Raw genomic sequence first — 19,760 nt, forward strand, 5'->3', positions numbered from 1 at the left:
GGGATGTGAGTGACTTATGGCCTCTGAAGTTTTAGTGTAAATATCCGAAAGCTGCCAATTTAGATGGTGAACAAACATGTCACTTCAGATGTTTTAGTTAACATGCTGTTCATTTTGTATTTGAAACAGTGGCACCCTGCAGATACATTCATTCACTGACACAGCGAAAGCAACGCAAGGCTGCTTCTCTTGAAATCATAAAATTAGGTCACTCCCACTACATTACTACCACAGGGCATGATACAGACGGAGCTTTGTTAATGGATTCAGGCGCCACACTGTGGTCAGTCTGCATAGTCACAGCTACTGGTCTATTCTATATTATAGTTTCTGCATAAAGCATAGAGTTTCTTCATAAATAAACACAACTACTGCACATTTTGCTCCAGGAAGTGCTTTTCAGGCAGAAGGTGAAAGAGGCTAATTAATTGGTCCCTTATTCCAACAACAGTACTTTGGATTATTAACATCTGCAAATACTTAAAAAAAAAAAACAAACAAGTATGAATTCATGGAGGTACACTATTGTTCAAGTTTAAGGTCACTTGGAAATGTCCTTATTTGTGAAAGAAAAGCTTTTTTTTTCAATGAAGATAACATTACTCAGAAATACAGTCTAGACATTGTTAATAAATGACTATTCTAGCTTGAAAAAACTGATTTTTAATAGATTATCTACACAGGGGTACAGAGGAACATTTCCAGCAACCATCACTCCTGTGTTCTAATGCTACATTGTGTTATCTAATGGTGTTGAAAGGCTAACTGATGGTTAGAAAACCCTTGTACAATTATGTTAGCACATGAATAAAAGTGTGAGTTTTTATTGAAAACACAAAATTGTCTGGGTGACCCCAAACTCTGAACGGTAGTGTATATTCTTTGGGAAATAACATGGGAAAACAGGCTCTGCATTTGTTTTGAAGCACTATTTAATATTTAATAAAATTGTTAAAACCTAAAGTATCAGAATGCTTTGTTAAGTCTCCACAATGATATTGTTCTGTGTCAGATATGATTTTTCCACGTCAATGCACAGCACTGTTAACAAGCACAATTCATCATGATTCATGTTATAGCTGTTGTGCGTAAGTTTCTTCCACATCCAAGTTTAAATTCTTTCTTGACAGAGTGCGTTCTTACATTCCAGAAAATAGTACTGCATCGGAGGGGAAAAATGCATCAGGAAACTACAAATCAGGAATGGTAAGAGTCTCTTAAGGTCCCAGCAGAATACACCTTGGGGAATGTTCACATCCTCTACTGGTGATGCCAAAAACCCAACCAAAATTAAACTAGTGGGAGCAAACCACCTCGATAAAAGGTGGACCGACTCACTGTATCCACAGATACAATCTCAGATATGGTGATACATGTGTGATGTAAGTTAATAAAAAAGTTGTTTTAGAACCAAGTGATTCTTTGAAGGGACTCTTGAGTGGACACTAGAGGGAGTTCACGAATATCAATACATGGTAACACAATGTTAACAGTTAAAATAAAAAACAACAATAAATTACAGGTGAAGGAATGAAAAACTCAGGACTGTACCGTTATGCAGTCAATTCCACAGAGTTCTGCATCAACATACTCTAGACGACCGAGTCCTTTGTATTCCTGTAAAAGTTACTTACAGTTTTACATAAAGCTTTGTCACTCCACCTCTTTATGCCACACATGCTTTGTTCAGTAACTGCAAAAAGTCTCATTTACACTCCATTGTAAGACCATTATTAGCATCGCGACATTTTCAACACCTGGCATCAACGTGTATCTTAACTTATGTTGGACTAGTTTAAAACGGCTTTACAATCCAGTCCTGCAAACACTTTGAAAGGACACTTAAGATAAATTAGCAAGCTCTAAAATTACATGTGGCACTGAATATTATATACAGCATCCACTGTGGACATAAAAGAATTCAGAAAAGGCTGGAAGCAGCTTTTTAAGAAGTGAGCAAGACGTAGAATGCAGATTGTAAGGATATTAACCATTTTGGCTTTGTGTCTCAGTATGCTGATTTTCAAATATAACAACTACTGTGAGGTTAATGAGTTTATATTCATGTCCATAAAGAAACCGTAATCATTTTATATGGTCAATCAAAGGTAGAGCAGGCTGCTGTTCTTGCACTGCCCTGCCAACATTGAAGTGGACACACCCAAAAACCCATTTAGACTGCACTTAAACCTCAATGTCTTTGTTTGATTTCATATCCAGTGTACTGGGGACAAAGTATGACTGTCCAATTAGTCACAAGTTGTGGAGGACAAGCCCTACAAAAATGCAAAATCAGCTGACTGGGTTATAAGGTAGCATGGAGACACAGCCCAGGATGTGATTCATGTTAATGCCAGGTATTGTAAAGGCCAGGGATACCGTTACTGTTATCTATTGGTTCTAGTGTGTGCTCTGTTCCAGTCTGCAAATGATTCATAATATCAAATAGTGATACAAAACACCCGCTTCTGTGTTACCATTTTCCAAAAAAAAAAAAAAAAAATCCTATTAAAGATTAGTTTTCTGATGTATATAGATATTTATGTATAAAAAAACTGACCAATTTTACCCTTTTGAGTTTTCCCAAATCAAAATAGCTCATTCTGACTGATAGTAACTGATAGGTTTGTCTGTAAACTGAGGTTTAGAGTGATGTTTCTCCCACTGCCACGCTGTCAGAGTGTCTGTTCTGTGGTATGTTGCTCACGCTTCAAATACTGAAGGTATGCTTGTCCTGTAGTGAGAAGAGGAGGACTGGTGGGGTCCAAAGTCTTCTGAGGAAAAGCCATACATTTACAGGCAGTTGGACAATGCCTCTGACACTCCTATTCCCAAGTATTTTCCTGAGTTAAATCCATGCATAGTAGTGGCAATGACGATGAGTGTGTCAGTGATGACAGAAACAGCTTGCTCTCTCACCCACGCAGTCACTCCCAGGCAAACAGTTAGTTCATTGTTCACTGCCCCAAAAAGCTCTCTAGTAGTTGAGAAGGTGCTCCCTTTCTGTACCAGCGTAGCGACTGTTAGCAGCAAACACCTTGGCTTTGTTCACAGATGGACCTTTGAAAGGAGTCAAAACATATTCAAATCAGTATAAACTAGCTTTCGATCGATGTTTAAATCTTGTATGGTAACAGTTTTTGTGTACTAACCTATATAGCTGAGCAGTACAGGTAGGAAGATGAGGCCGTGTGTCGCCCCCAGCAGCACTATGGCCAAGTACATCCTGAAGTAGAAGACCTGGAAGATCTGTGACTTGGAAAGCGCCAGGATTAAGATACCTCCAAATTTTGTTAATGTGATCCCACTGAATACCTGCAGAAAGGAAACATTGCTGATAAATGTCACGTCATATCTTGAATTAGACTTACTGTACAACTGATTTTACATCAAAAAAGTATCAAACTTGACCTTCGTTATCTACTACAGATATGTAAATTCTGCCTTACTATCTTATCTACATTACCAGCTTGTCAAAATGAGTTTACACACAACAGGTCTAGATTTACTTAGTTACTTCCTCGTATTTATTTCCTCTTGTGGATTTAGTAAGAGATAAAGCAAACTTACAGAGCTTCCCATGTGAGCCAGTGCCTCCTCTGCCCGCTCCACTCTGTTCTTCTTCACACTGATGGAAAAAGCTCGCACAATGTGACTGCAGAACTCCACTGAGATACCACAGCTCTGCAACAGAGGACAGGAAAAATGAAAATCGGGAAATGAAAGCCAACACAACTTTTAACGGTGGTATTTGGGAAATTTTTTTTTAACTTCAAGTTTCTTGCTAGTTAATATGACGGCATATTACTTGCCAACATCACTGACAACATTTAGGGACACTGTGACCTTGTGAGAACAAAGTCCCTCAAGTGAGAAGTCAGACAGCCAGACTCAGTGTAAACACATCCCTCTATTTGTCTGATCCAATGCAAATAAGTCAAGAGAATTACACAGGATTAATAATATGTAGTAGGAAATTACAATTAAGAAACCAGCATTAAAAAAATTCACATCTATAAGTCTAAGTGCTTTATTTACTTTGAGACTATACCTCAAATTAAATGACCAAAGTGTTACATCAAATTTTTGTTTTTAATGCTCATTGTTACAATACATGACAACTGGCTATTACAGTGAAGTGTGGGCAAAACAACAGCACAAAAAAGCAAGTCCAAGTTGAACCAAGTAAAATGTCCAAACAAAAACAACAGCTGCATTATGGGTGTCAGGAAGTCATCTCAACTTATAGTCCATTTAGTAGGCTTTTCCACTACTTTTCAAGGGTTGTGTTGCTTAAACCAATGATTGGCTTTTAAACAATTAGTTTTGGTAAAATGGTAAAAGTTGTTATTGATTGACAACGTAATGAAGTTTGTTAGCTGTTAGTTCTTGTATTGATGCTGCCACACTGACACAATTAACATGGCAACAAAACGTTGTCATACTTGATAGAAACTTGATTTTTCTTTAACCCCTTGATGCCTGGATTTATTTATAATTCTATAAAAAATGTATTATTTGTGGTTTTGCTTTCGAGCCGATGCTAAATTAAGCGGAGATTGTTAATTTGTCTATACCACATAGAACAGATATATAATAATAACAGATATATAATGATGTGGGTCCCACTCTGACCGGTTCTACGAGAAACCAGTGCTTGCAAAAGATTCCTAGTAACATTTTGAATATGCACAAACCGGCATTGGGGGAATGCATACGCTATCTCGGCTGTAGTCTGAATGTAAGCGGCATGATGCGAACTCGCGACCATCAGCGTTAAAGGGTTAACCCTAACCGGTTGCTCTTACCATAACTAGGTTCACAAGGGATACTGCGTTGAGGCTGATGTCCCAAAGCCACATAACGCCAAACATGTTGACCAGGATCATGGCGATGGTAATGCTGACAATCACAGCTGACCACAGCTCGAAGCCCAGCAGCACCGTCGTCACCACAAATATGGATGCCAGCGACACGCTCAGGTTCAGAGCTGTGTCATATGCAATGGTGAGGTACTGCTCGTAAAACACATAGAAGACGCTGTGAAGGAGGAAAATATGTATTAGCGAACAACTGTTGTCCAGCTGCTGTTTTAAAACCGACAGAACAGAAAGAGGTTAATCTGCACTAACTGTATAGAGCTAATCCGCTACTTCATGCATTTTAACTGAAAACTCTGAAACACAGCATTTCTAATACTGCATCTATAAATCACATATCTGCTGAATACTGAGTTCTATCTTCACATCCAAGGTTGCGATCTACATTAGTGGTGGTGTAACTGTTCTGTTATACAGGTTGTAGGAGACAGAAACATTAATTCAGTACAGAGTCAAACACCGGCCACGTTGCCATTTACAATGTTTTCTTTGCTGGTGCTTATCTGTGACCTACTTTTTCTCAGTGATACCCTTGAACCTTGAGTTCAAAACAAGCAAATGCTCTGTCAAATGTATGAACTTGCACAGAAAACCCCAAAGCAAAGACTGCTTAATTTAAACCCAGCTCTATTTTACAAATATACAAGTATTTATGCAGCATAAACCCCCTGATGGGTTTTAAAAGGCATGTTACATCTTTTCAAAATCCAAAATTACACCTTTTATCAGAGCTACAAATTATAAAAACTGAAACAATCATCAGATTTGTAACTTTCCAAAGGTCCTTAAATAAATTATATGCGACGTGCTGTTTGATCAGAAAACAACAAAATCTGAGCTCAAAGTCATGATCCTGATCCTGGAAAATTCTCTGATCTGCGCAAGACTGAGGAGTGATCACTGACCAAACAGGAACACTGTGTTCTTGATTGACGGCAGTGATAACTCAACCGTTCAAAACCTGTTTTTGTAAATTAACCACAGAACAAATCAGACAGGCGACACATTGACACCATTGCTTGACTTTTGTACTGAGGTCTTCAGTGAACACACAAATAATTCAGTCTACAGCTGAATATTGAACCTTAATGCTTTTGAGAGCTGACTAAAATATAACTGATAAAGACACAGTTATCTTGAGATTTTATTCCATTTGCACAATTAAAGTCTGTAACTGATCAAGACTGAATCAGTCACTGTGATCCAGACCCTGTTGTGATCTTAAGTACAGTATATCTCTATTATCAAACAGCAAAGTCGCAGGTATGAAAATTTGGAATCAAATGCCCGGTCAAGTTTATAGGCTTGTTGACATGCTTTTGAAAGGATACTTCTATATTTACAGTGTAGACAATATTTTGTCTACACTATAAAATTATTTTTTAATCCTCTGAGTCCGAAAACTTGCCAACTCATTTGAAAAGCATGTTGTGATATTTAATTAAAATGACTTTATATGTCTAGTTTATACATTTGTTAAACATAGAAAGTTTGCTCTAACCAGATTCGTTAAAAAAAGAAAAAATACATTTTAAAAAATTCTATGTTGCTTGGTGTAACCAATACAGCATTACTGACTCAGCTGCGACTAACATTCACATGACAAAAATTCAGGAACTGTGACTGAATTGGCCTGAATTGCAGTGTGTGAAGAAAAGCCCTCAAGAGAGCGCAGTACAAGGCTGCCCAGTTGTTGTACGATTTCCAACGGATGAATTCTGTATACAACTCGAGATCTGCAGCGGTGAATTTGTAGTAGGATCACAATCACGTGATCGTCAACAGGCAGCTGATGTAGTGTTCACTTGTTGTCACAGTTACACCTGCTATCTCGCAATGATACAGAAATCTTCAACAAATCTGTGGATCCAGACTGTAAGTCACATCACTGCCAAAATCTAATCACTTGGTTCTTGTGTTATTTCTTACCTTCCCTGAAAATTTCATCCAAATTCGTTATTCCATTTTTGAGTAATGTTGTTAACAGACAGACAGACAAACCAACAGCAATCGTCACATAACTCCACCACGTTTCTTGGTGGTGTAACAACTAACTAAAAAATATAAGTAGTGAAATATCTATAGCATGCAGAGCCATTTTTTCCAGTGTTTGTAACACCTGAGGGTACTTGGAAACATGTTGTACACACTGATTCCAGGTTTGTTCAGTTTTTGCAAAATAAATAATTAAAGAAATTTAACTTGGGCTTTTTTCCCTCATTTTATGACTTATGGCTTTATAACTGTACCATACTGTCCAAAAAGAATTGTTGAGGTCGTTCTATTTTTATCCATGGTTGCGATGTTTCCAGAGAGGTGACAGGAATAAAAAGTGCAAAGAAGCTGCTTGGGGATCAGAGGGTTATGCAAAGGTGAACGCACTCCAGGCGGTACAAGCAGGACTTACCTATAGGCAAACACTTTATGGTCGATGGACTGACTGATATTCTTAGCCAGGACTCGAGCCATTTTCAAAGCATCTATAAAGTCTGGGGAGTCCTTCAGGATGGTGTGGTAAGTCATGAAGTAAGTGGCTCCGACCCCTGTGTTGTTAGGATACAGGTCAACTGCTGTGGCGTAAGCTGCATGGCCTCTGAAAGAGATGAGGAACATTACAAATCACAACAAAACTGATACAGGATGATTGGCTACTTTCAAGCACATGGTAATGCAGAAGTAAAACGATTCAATGATATGTCATGTGTTTTAAATAACAGCCTCAAATAGGAAGATTTGGACAGAGCTATGAAATTACCCTTTCCCACACTTGACGTTGGGATTGTCTGACAGGAACATGGGTAGAAACCGCATGAAGTCTTCTCCTTCAGGTCTCTGCTTTCCACTGGGAGTCATAGGCCGACAGGATACACAGGATGGGTTTACCACTGGAAAAAATATTCATCCGTTTTATCAATAGGTTTTGATCAGAACACAACAGCAAAAATGATAATTACAGAATTTTAAAAAATGAAAATCAAAGTAGCACCATAAGTCTGAAATAAATACTGAAGCAGCATATTAACCACATTGGTAACTAAAATAATGTATGTTTCCACCGTGCCATTTAATAATTATTAACTATATTGATTACTGCTACAATAAAGTGATACTGTTAAACTTGTATTACTTTCATATGATTATTTCCATGAATATTAATTTCTGTATCTGGATTTCAGTGAACTTTAACCACTTTAAAATTTAGTTTTCTATCGCCATATTTCTGCTATTTTCACACACCATTTCCAATTAATGTTATAGTATTACTGCATTTTGTAATGAAGAACTTGACATTGGGTAAAAATTTACCTGAGGCGTTGCAGAAGGCCCCAGTGGTGTTGTAGTACCGACAGCAGGTGGACTGAGGCTTCACCCAGTCAAAGTAGTCGTCCAGCCAGGAGGATGGTGTGTAGGCAATGGATGTACTTAGAGAAAAAAAAGGTGAACTTAGTAGATGATACAATCATATTAGACGATTAGATAGACTTTTATCATTTTATGATCACTGTCATATCTAAGGTTGCCACGTATCACTGCCACAAACCGAAATGTATGCAGTAAGTTTGTTGTAATTTCAATTATCTAACTTTTAAACAGCGTCTTCTTATGTTTCTTGCTGAGACTTACTAGTTGCTTATGAGTGAAGCCGTGTAGACCTGCTGGACCAGGGAGTCGTTGTTACAGCCCACTCCTCCACACACAACATTCTGGCCCTCTGGACTACTATAGTTGAGACCTTCCTCTACCACAAAATACACTGGAGCTCCAGTGTGGAGATACTTGCTCATGTTCTTGAAGTAGTCCAGCACATATGAGTCCTAGATGGACAGACAAACTGTCAGAACTTCAACAGGAAGTGGAATGCAAGATGCAGCTATTATACAAGTACAACAAGAGTGCGGTAGAAATGAAATGTTAGGGGGATTCAATAATCACACCCCATGATGTGCAATTAATCTGGTTTCTCGGATGGCTGACAAAGCACTTAATTCCAGTGAAAAATAACTGACAACACACATTAAGTGTTACTACAAATATTCAAAATATAACCATTCTGACTGTCGACATCAGTGAAAAAGGTTCAAGTTACACTTACATCAGGCATGGATAATTTCTGGTCCAGTCCGATCTCTACTTTATTTACCACCGCAATACTAAAGGAGAGCATTCCAACAAACACTGCCACCTATACAGAACAACATGATCATGATATGCCAGCACAGAGAAATGTTCTACTCAGTCAAGTACAAACAGGTTCATCAGCACATTACCAACAGGCGGATGCGCATGACTGCCAAAGTACACTGAGGTACTTACTACGATCGGTCGCACCCACTCTTTAAGGATGAATGGAGCATAGACTTTCTTGAAAAAACGGAAGAGGAAGCCATCTGTCTTGGTTTCCTGGCCTTCTGGCAGTTTCACACAGCAGATGATGTCAAGTCGATTCCCCTTTTAAACACAAGAGACAGCAGAGCATTTGAAAAGTCTGTTTGATTATTAGTTGCTAAAACTGCAACTAAGCTGAAGGTTAAATCAATTCGATTGCATTCTCAATCTTATGTTGTTAGAGCTCAACAGCATTCCAAACATTGACTGAACTTGGAAAATTCAACTATTTGCAATCAACTAGAGAAGAGAGCCGATGGCTTAAATTAGATAGTGCAGTGATTGGCAGCATTAAATTTGCAGCTGTTACATCCCTACGAAATCGTCTTCTAGTAACCCTCATAGTGTGTGAACATCTGTTACTCCTCCATCATGAATGTCACAACCATTTCACTCAGTCTCACCTCCTGTCTTCTGGCGTCCAAGCCAAGCAAGCTGACAAAGCAACTGATCTGCAACAGGAAATCAATAAAAACAGCCAGGCCAGCAAACATAGAGAAGGTCCTCACTGCAGGCATGTTGGACAGGGCTCCTAGATAAGAAAAAGAAAAAAAAGATATCAGCATGTGACTCACCAGGGCACTGTGGTACATTTTGGACCACTGTGCCAATCGTATGTGCACAAACACAGCTGATGAGATTAAAAGGCATGTTAAATGCATGTGGTTGAAGGTGAACCAGTCTTGTGACCATTGACCTTAAATTTCTTTGTGTACACTTTGTAATGTCCTTTTATTGTGACCCATTGTCTTTTTATTGCAATCTATTGTCCTGTTTCACTGCTATGTTTTCTTTGTGTACGTTTTGCAATGTGCTTTTATTGTGACTTATTGTCCTATGTATCCCTGCTACATCTTTTTCTGTTTTTTTTTTCTTTTTGCCTAGGGACTGCGGATAAATTAACATTGTTGCTACAATTCGGCATATTTAGGTCCATTGCTGTATAAATAGACGTTCATTAATGTGCACTGTCCCTACCAAACAAAGAAATAAATAAATTTAAGAAAATGACAACAAAACATCCTTTATCAGAGCCTGAAACTGTAAAAACAGAAACAATCATCGTATTCTTGAACTACTCAACTAAGATGTGTAGTTTTGTTGGGAAAATTGAAGAAATCCAAGTGAAATTCAAATATATTCCCCCCAAAAAACCCCTACTGGTACTAACCAGATGCTGTTAAAAAAAATCTGGGATTCTTCCACTGAACTGGGCTGAACTGCATGCTGTGTTTACACAGAGCAGATGGGAGACAAGTTGGGAAATTAATACAAACATAAACACAACAATATGTATCATATGTACATAGTAAAATCTCTATGGAAACTAGTCACCATTGTTTTTCCACTGTTGGTAACACTTGTGGGTACTTGGAAAAATCTTGAACTGTTCATCAGATTGTTCTTTTACATTTTTGAAAAATAAATATTCAACAAAACCCAATTTACTTTCTTTTTTAAATGAGTTATAGCATTCTAACTTTATTTTATTGAAAAAGACGCTTCTGAGATCTCTCTACTACTACCTATGGCTGTGCTGTTGCAGGACTTAATACTGCAGTGGAAAAAAAGCGTGCAGTTAAGAGGATTGTGATTAAATGTCTGTTTGCATTGTGTACATATACAGAGCATTAAACAACTGATTTAGCTTACCCAGGAAGAAGGCCACAGTCTCAGAGAAGGAGGAGAGAAACATGCTAGGGGCTACGTCTCCAAGAATGCGACCAATCTGCTGATGAATTTCTTCCTGTGGCATCCGCTCATCCCTCTGTTTAAAAACGCAAATTGAAAACTAATTTACTAAGTTTACCAGGTAAGTGGTAATCTTTTAAAATATGAGTTTCCTGAGACAAAAATGTCATGATTCAAGTAAATATATATATATATATATATATATATATATATATATATATATATATATATATATATATATATATAGTATAGGTACTAATAATTTAGGTGCACATGAGCCCCAAATTATTTGGCATATCAATGAGTCTCAGTTTACTGGACTGAGACAAAAGAAGTTACCTGGTATGTCTGCACTATAATAAAGATGTTGTCCACTCCGACAGCCAGCACAAGGAAGGGAATGACCTCAATCACAATGAGTGTGAGTGGGATACCAGCATAGCTAAAGATCCCCAGTGAGGACGACACAGAGCTCAGCACAATCAGGATACCTGCTATACCCAAAGAAACCTTGGAGTCCACCTGTATGGGCAGAAACAAAGAGGATCTGTCGTCTTAATCCCTCAAGTGCTACGGTTTATGCACGAGTGCGTTAAAGCTGTCAAACTGGTCGTTCCAGTTTTATTGCAGCTAAGAAATTTTGAATGCTCTTATGTCACATAAACGAAGAGTCACACGCGTAATGTACGAAACCATTTCAGGCATGGATGACTCTACTCGGAAAAAAATGCACCGACACATTGGATAAAAATGTTAATGACACTGAGTTATGACTTCGTCTATTACCAGCAGTCTCCTGAAGCTCTGAATGTGACCCAGGGCCAGAGAGATGTAGACGAACATAATGACATAGCTGATGACTATAGTGCGGATGTCGCTGTTGCTCTCTCTGTCGATTTCATCTTCAATGCTCCTCTCTGCAGAGAAGGCTATGGTCAGGTTGGGGTTGTTGAAATTCTTCATAAACTTGATGAATCTGAAATAAACACAAAAAGCACAGTTTGTACCCACAATGACAACAACATGAACAGTGACTCTTGAACTTTTGCTAGCTTGTGAATTGATTGTTGTCTCACTCTTTTTCCCATGCCAGAGTTTTGCCTTGTCTGACGGTATCATTCAGGTAGTTGTTTAGTGGAAACGTGATCACTAGAGCAGTGGCGTTGTTGAAGTTTGAGTCTGTAGTGTGAAAACAAAACACATGTATTAATTGTAGAAGTGAAACAGTCCTCATTTATCAACCATATCAATTAAGACTACTGGACTGGCGGTTACTTCTAAGTATTCCTTTCAAAACAGCACAGACAAAATGCTATGGTAAAGCATGGTTCCTCTTTCTAAAAAATTGTTATGGTTGGTTGCATCTCTTGCAATTACTAGAGAGAGATGTGTGATTGTTCTCATTTTGATTTTGTTTTCATTTACAGGCATCATTTCAAACAGCACATGCATGTTTCTGCTGCATTAAAGCAAATACATTAAATCAACCTTTTAGAGATACATATTGTAATAAATACTTGGCTGATGTAAAAATGATTACTACCACAGTACTTTAAATTTAAAAAGGCAGTTATTACAGATGGTTAATATACAGATGGTGAGGGGCTAAAAAAAGAATATAAAAGTTTCTAAAGTGCAATAAAATCAACAAATGCATTGTAAGCTAATTATGTAACAGCTGCAAAAAAAAACTACATTTTTTTTCCAATTTCTGTATCCACCTACAAATGTTAAAACATTCATTCCAGACATCTTTGCACAATTAGTTTTGAGACGATAACAGTAACAATACTCCTGCATAAAACAATCTAATATGATTATTGCATGGATGAAAAAGAATTCCAGATTCTGAAAATATGTAAATAGTTTTAATTTTAAAAACTTCACTACTGGACACAAAATGGCTTCCCAACAAGTTTCGATTCAAAAAGTTGTGCATGTAAAATCCATACCCTCAGATTAAGTTTAGCAGAGATTAAAACACCCACGTCAAAACTCACCATCATAACCTCCAAGTGCCAACCAAGGGAAGACGGGACCACCGAAGGTGCCCAAACAGGGATCATGCAGGAGAGTGGTGTCATTAAGGGATGCTGGTGCACTGTAGAAGGAAAAGACAAACTGAGTTAAAAGCCTGCTGGAACAAACCAGTCATCAGGAAGAGTTTTTGCCACATGCTGTGTCTTCTTGTATTACATTAAAAAAGAACAAATAAAAAACCACTTGACACATGAGAGTTTATGAGGAAGTTTGAATGTATTATTTTGAGAGGACACTTTCCCCAGAGCATTTTTGAAGAAGCAGTCGAGCAGCACAAAATAGATTCTCGTGAGGTGCAGATGTTACATTTGACCACTGATTGTTCATTTGGTTTTGAACTTTTTACTATAACAAAAGTTCCAACGCCTCTGTGAGAATTGTGCTAACAATTGAGACAGATTTACACAGAATGACAAACCACACAATTGCCGACTTAATTGTAAACATAACACAACGGAAAGTGAGGAAACTTTAGAAAAATCACCTGACACAGTAGAGGAAGTGGCTGTGAAAGTCAGCATAAACATAAAACTCGTCTCCTTTCATATGATCCAACACAGCGTGGCTGTTCTGGAAGTAGTTTAGGACACTCAAGATGGTACAGTTGTCATTGTAAGGGGCCAGCGGAGCCAAGCAGAGGTCCTTCAGAGTGACGTTTTGGCCCTCGTATGTGGCTACAAGGCCTTCGATTTCAAGTTGCAGATCGAGCACCTGGTCGGTTGAGGTTAAAAAAACATAACAGAGTAGAAAAAGAAAGAAGAACCTTTAACCAGTTTCAGAGCTACAGCTGCTCTTCACAATCAGACTTTCCATATTATCCAGTAAAAGAAACAACAGTTCTTTGTATAGAACACACAGTAGCTCTAATGACAGCAGGCTATTCAACACAGCCTACGATCTTTACAAATTTACCTCTCCCACTAACCTACCTGGTGCAGGATGTTTTTGTCCAGAATGGCTCCGAATGGGACATCTGATCCTCCAAAGTACGGGGAGTACAGGAAGGTGTCATTGAGTGGAGTGGTTATAATGAGTTGTGCAGTTCTAAAGAAAGGTCCGAAGTGGCTATCAAAGTAGTTCTTCTCTTCACGTGCCTGGCTAGTGGGAGATGACCACAACTCAACAGGGTCAGTGGTGATGCGCATATAGGCCAGGCCCCCAGAGGAAGCCCCGATCACCATCAGGCTGCTCAGTATGACCAGAAACGGATGTTGCACACAGAAGGAACCCCAGGAGCTGAAGACGATCCGCAGGGCATTCTCAAAGCGTTCACCCAGCGTTTCACAGCATGATGCATTGACTGTGAGGAGAAAAATACAGGAAGTTCATTTAGATGTCGTGACAATCATAGACAAATGTTACTACCATTACAATGAAAGTGCAATGCAGCTGTATGTCATGCACAGCTGTACCTTGGTCAGGATTATCATTGTTAAGAGACAGTGGGTTATTGCTGTCCAGAATGGGCCCATACTCAGACATGATTGTCCTTTTCCTGCAAACACACAGAAGCACACTAGGCAGTTAGATATTAACTTAAATAAAGCAAAACTTAGAACCTAAACATTTTTGTATTATTGCAAATATACTATGTGCTGTATGATATAAGTCAAAGTAGTGCACGTTCCATTACCTGTAACACCAAGCTCCGAGTACAACTCCAATAAAGATAAGCAGGAAGGCTGTGTAAGAGATCCACATGATGACAGTCATGGCATCAATACCAAGGATAGTCCAGGGCGGGGGGAGAGCAGGAGGTACAGGTGTGGGGCCACAGGCCTTTGTGCAGTCCTGACAGGAGCAGGGACCTGAACCATCCTCTAAGCCCTCAGTGCAGTCATATGTTTTGTTGTTCATGGGAGTGTACCCTGACACCGGAGCATCTAGAGTAAATAAAGAGCAAAACACAGACCAATAGATTAACTAAAGCACAACAGATGAAACACAGTTATTAGTCAAAAATGTCGATCCACCTTTTACTACAATACAAAAAAGTACTAAAAAACTATTTACCAGAGAATATTGGGATGATAGGAAAGGGAGTCTGTCCATTGTCGATACTGAACATGTACTGGATCCAGTTAGTAGCATTGCAGGCCTTTGCATCCTTCCCACAGAGCAGCGATAAGGCCTTTACATTGCTAGATGGTGCCTGGACATCCTTACAGGCATTGTACATGGCTGGGAAAAGGCAAATTAGATTATTTTAGGACCATTAAGTAAAACTACCCAGTCTCCTTTTTTATTTGCCTCAGAGCATAGCAGTTATGACCATCAGTTACCCACAGAATTGCAAAACTGACCGCATGACTTCATGTTTTACGTAGGGAACTTATAAAGTTTACTCAGCAGATTTTCTTTTGCAAGCCAGATTTGACAGATATTCACATTTGATCTCAGCTCCACACTCTGCGAAGTCATGTAAAAAAATTAGACAAAGAGGAAGCAGATGAACTCACCGTTAGTAAATGTTTGACCAATATAATACTGCACTTCCACTACATTGGTGGTATTGAGCGCGGTGGCATTGAACTTGGTGGCATTGACAAACTGACTCTGGTGGGGACTGCATGTCAGCTCACAGAAGAGGTTCATCAGGTTGAAGAAACAGGCCGGACACCTGCATGAAGAAACAGGGTGTCAAAACCGGAATTGAAAGGAAAAAAAAGAGAACAAAAAGCAAAAGGACATCATATCATAACTTGCTAAATAATAAAACAAGTCAAATTTTAAAAGTTGCTAAGAAAAACACAAAGCAATAACAAATATCGTGAAATTAAAAAAATTTACAAAGATAAGAAAATAGGCCACCTTGGCAAATTACATTCTTTTGGTATTTGGCCTTTGAGTTAGTCCATCGCTAACTCATTATTTGAAACATGCAAAGCTCGGACTTGCATGTTTTAACAACATTAACAGTAACACCTTAACGGCACATAGTGACAGATGTAAAAGCTCAGATAGTCAACTGTTTGTGTTCAGAAATTCAGAAAAGGGATGATAATGCGCCTCTAAGTATGTCATGTGCTTCATTAGTTAATGATATAACCTCACTGCATACCGAGACAAGAACTGAAGGGGCAGCTGGAGACTCCCTTTGAGGGTGCGCAACTGGGCACCGTCACAGCAGAGACTTCGGTTCCCATAGCCGTATCCAGGACAAAGCTCCTGCATATAAAAAAGAATAACGTCACTAAAAGTGTAACTTTTATAGATTCTTCCACAGTGGAAAATAAAGCACAGCTGTAAAGAATAAATAAGTTACAGGAGATTGGTTTGAGTATCAAATGTCAGCAATAACAGGGGAAAAAGCATAAAGTTACTGTCTGTACCGTGAGGAGCTGGTAATCTTCAGAATCTAATGGTTTAGGGGGACCAGTGTAATTGCAGTTGTACTTTTTTCCAGGCACCTTTTCGGATTCTCCACACTCACCGTACCACACACAGTGTTGGGCCTCAACCTGATAGTAAGACAAGAAAAACAAAGATCATTTGTGCTATGTATTCACAGAACAAGTTCATTTTCAACTCAATTCAATTTTATTTATATAGCCCTAACTACAAGTCAAATTGTCTCAAGACGCTTTACAGAACCCACATGCCTGACCCCCAGAGCAAACCCCAAGGTGACAGTGGCAAGGAAAACACCCTTTTAACAGGGGAAAAAAAAAACCTTGAGCAGTACCCGGCTCTTAATGTGGGGGGACCCATCTAACTGCTGGCCAGGCGGCATTTGGCCTTTAAACTTCCCTGTGCTGGTCTGTCTACAGTTTATTAATTTCTTCTGTAGAGTCTTGTTGAATCATGTGGAGTTTTTTACTCATATAAGCCCACTTCTATTTCCATCTAGTGAGAATGACGACAAAGCCAACAAATGAAAGACAGACTGTCCAAACACACCAACTTCCTTTAACGGCTACAGTGGACCCTGTGACTTTGTTTGAGGTGCTAAAAGGATGAATAATTCTGATGCTAAAGATGTATATCTTTGATCTGAAGGGCTTGTACGGGTTTCATTACTTGTGTTTCTAGCATTTTGTGATTTCAATGTCTGAAAATAAAATTTTCACTTCTGCATAAATGTTTCCTTACAATGTGCTACTTGAGGAAAAAGCTTCAAACAGAGAAGCCGTTAGTTCAGTAATTGTTCTCGATCAACATAGAAGGGACATTGCTTTGTAGAAGTTTAGCTGATTTAAATGCTAAAGCTAAAAAAATAAAGATTTTATCTGTCTATTCAGCATCAGTGCTCTCACGTGCTCTTTCACCCAGGGGAGTTAATTCACTTGCTCTCCAAACAGTTTTTTAGAGGAAGACCAGTAGCACACTTTGTCCTACTTGTGCCTTGTAGGACTGAGTTCATAGACAGGATTCAGATGTCATTATTTCCTCAGCTGGAATTTTATAATGCTGCAGGCAAGGCCTGTATCACTGTGCAACTATCTAACTGTGACAAGTTTATCTAGGGAAACAGCCAGAACTCTGCAGGGTTTGTTTAAAGTGGCCTAGTAATCCACATATGACTGTGACCATAGAGAAGACACATGCAGACGCACATTTTTTTGTAAAATTCTTTCTGCTAATCCACAGCAATCTCAGAATAATCAGTCTTCTATGATTGTCACATTCTTGCTGTTTCTACTAGGGCACAGATATCTTATCCTGAAACAGTAATGATTAATCAGATTCAGATGTTTTAACAAGGTTTCAGAATAGTTCAGTGCATTGCAGTGGACTGACCTGATTACATCATGAACAAAGAGTTAGAGGCTACTGATGACAAGTGAGCACTATCTATCTACAAATCAAAGTAAATCGATGGAGTAGGGATCCATTTTACATTTTTTTTTTAACCTATTTCTACAATACTCTAAAAGTGACTGGAACACATTAAAGGCTGTGACAGTTGATCCATGTAAAAATAAACATTTTTTTTTTACATTTGAAGTCAGTGTCTCAAGACAGCCTAGCATTGTCATTATTTTGTTTTCATCATTGGACTACTGACTATATTCTCGATGAGCACATGACTTCATATTTTCTTCACCTTTAAACCACCAGCTTCATTGCTTTTGACTCAGCGAAACACTCCTTATTTGTTCTCCATCTTTTATGGTATCTCCATGATGGCAAGAAAAGCATTCTTCATCAGGACTGCAACAGGACAGCTTTAAATATATATTTAAAACTTTGACTTTGTATGTTTAGGACACCTTTTTGCCGATTATTTGCTTAATGTGAACCTTTTGTGGGGCTGTGAACATCAATAGGATGAAGGATTTTATCGTCTCTCTAAGTGCTCACTTTGCTGCCTTTATTATTATTGCTAATTTAGTTCTTACCCTTCAATGTAATCGTTTAAAAAACTGTGTTAGCCAAGGTTTCCACATTTTGGCCCACTTAATAGCTACATGATACACTACCTGGGTAAAACAAAATAAAGAGTGAATGTCACTGCAGCTTGACATGGAAAGTACAAGTCAAATTTATTCGGCTTGCTAAGTGGAAACCATCAAACTTGACCAACAAGTCTGCTAGCTGAATAACTTGCTAACGCTGCAAACTAAATTACTAACGTTAGTGTTTTTGACTCCAGTTTAAAGACCACACAGCGAAACTGGGTAAAAAGGAAAGGCTTGCAATAATCAAACCACTGACTGGAATACATTTTTACATTTACTGTACTACATAGCGTGGTATTTCCTTGTTGCCATGACACGAAAGTTGTTTCGGCTCCAGCTTTTAAGTCCAGGATACAACCTGTACCCGCACTGTCAGGCTCCGTAAAGATGTCTAGTGTTATCCATTATTGTTTTCCACTAACGTACCGAGGGTGGTGTTGTGTATTAGCATTAACGCTAGGGGTATATTTAGGCCAGTATTAAGCCAATTAGTAGCTAGCGCTGTCTTTCATTTAAATAAAGAGTTAGCAGCTAAATCGAGTTTCGCTAGCCGCTCAAATAAACATCACAATAGCAACGGCAGCTGAGTCACGTAATAGTCACGAGAACAAGGACGTTAAGTTACACTCACCCATCGAAAATATCCCTCCGACAGCAGGATAAAGAAGAAAAGTGTACATAAAATGCTTCTCCCTGCCAAGAGTCCCATCCCTTTTAGTGTAACGATCAAATCAAAGTGACAGCCCAGGTAAAGTTTCGCATATCTTGTGATGATTTCTTCTTCGTCTGAGTATTTCTTTGAGGCGGAGACGCGCTGTCGTCTCAGTGCTGCCACCTGGCGAACATAGGCAATAGTATGCATCTGCAGAGCCACAGGCTGCACCGAGAGGGCTGTTTCTTTTATAACGTTTTATTTGTTTAACGTTATAAACATTTATATTTATGCATGTTTAACATTATAAACATTTTTATTTATGCATGTCAGAGAGTCATAGAGCTAATTTACCTTTGTGTGTTTATGTATTTAACTTTTATTTAATGTTATTGCATGAAATAAATATAAATATATATCTGCCTCCAGAGCTGTCCGTGTGTATTGCCTCTTTCCAACCTTTCAGATTGTGCTGTTTGAGATCTCGACACCACAAAAGCCCTTACATGATTCCATTAATTTTTTTACCCGATAATTTCACAATTTGTCCAAATATAGAGTGTTAAGGAATTAATTCCAGGCTTCTTCATGGAAGAGGTATTCGGAACTTCATCAACATAGGCCGTCAAACGATAACCAACAGTTTCCTGGCACTCAGAATACTTCACTTCCGTGTGTCGGTGCACTTCTCCTTCAGAATAAAAGCAT

General features: G+C 38.6%; 1 protein-coding gene across 1 annotated transcript; it reads right to left on the minus strand.

Moving 5' to 3' along the window:
* Positions 1-908: 908 nt before the first annotated feature.
* On the minus strand, positions 909-19,277 carry npc1 (Niemann-Pick disease, type C1). Its single transcript, XM_023277839.3, has 25 exons — positions 19,032-19,277; positions 16,331-16,459; positions 16,060-16,166; positions 15,458-15,618; positions 15,012-15,179; positions 14,632-14,881; positions 14,411-14,493; positions 13,928-14,298; positions 13,483-13,709; positions 12,959-13,059; positions 12,035-12,137; positions 11,745-11,934; positions 11,298-11,480; positions 10,920-11,034; positions 9,671-9,798; positions 9,195-9,329; positions 8,974-9,063; positions 8,505-8,695; positions 8,187-8,302; positions 7,636-7,765; positions 7,288-7,473; positions 4,809-5,040; positions 3,571-3,684; positions 3,153-3,315; positions 909-3,060 (listed from the first exon to the last, which is right to left on the minus strand). Exons 1-25 carry the CDS (start codon positions 19,260-19,262, stop codon positions 2,978-2,980), a joined length of 3,987 nt encoding a protein of 1,328 aa, XP_023133607.2. The 5' UTR covers positions 19,263-19,277; the 3' UTR covers positions 909-2,977.
* Positions 19,278-19,760: the final 483 nt, after the last annotated feature.

Source organism: Amphiprion ocellaris, chromosome 10, assembly GCF_022539595.1.
Source record: "Amphiprion ocellaris isolate individual 3 ecotype Okinawa chromosome 10, ASM2253959v1, whole genome shotgun sequence".
Classification (NCBI taxonomy): Eukaryota; Metazoa; Chordata; class Actinopteri; family Pomacentridae; genus Amphiprion; species Amphiprion ocellaris.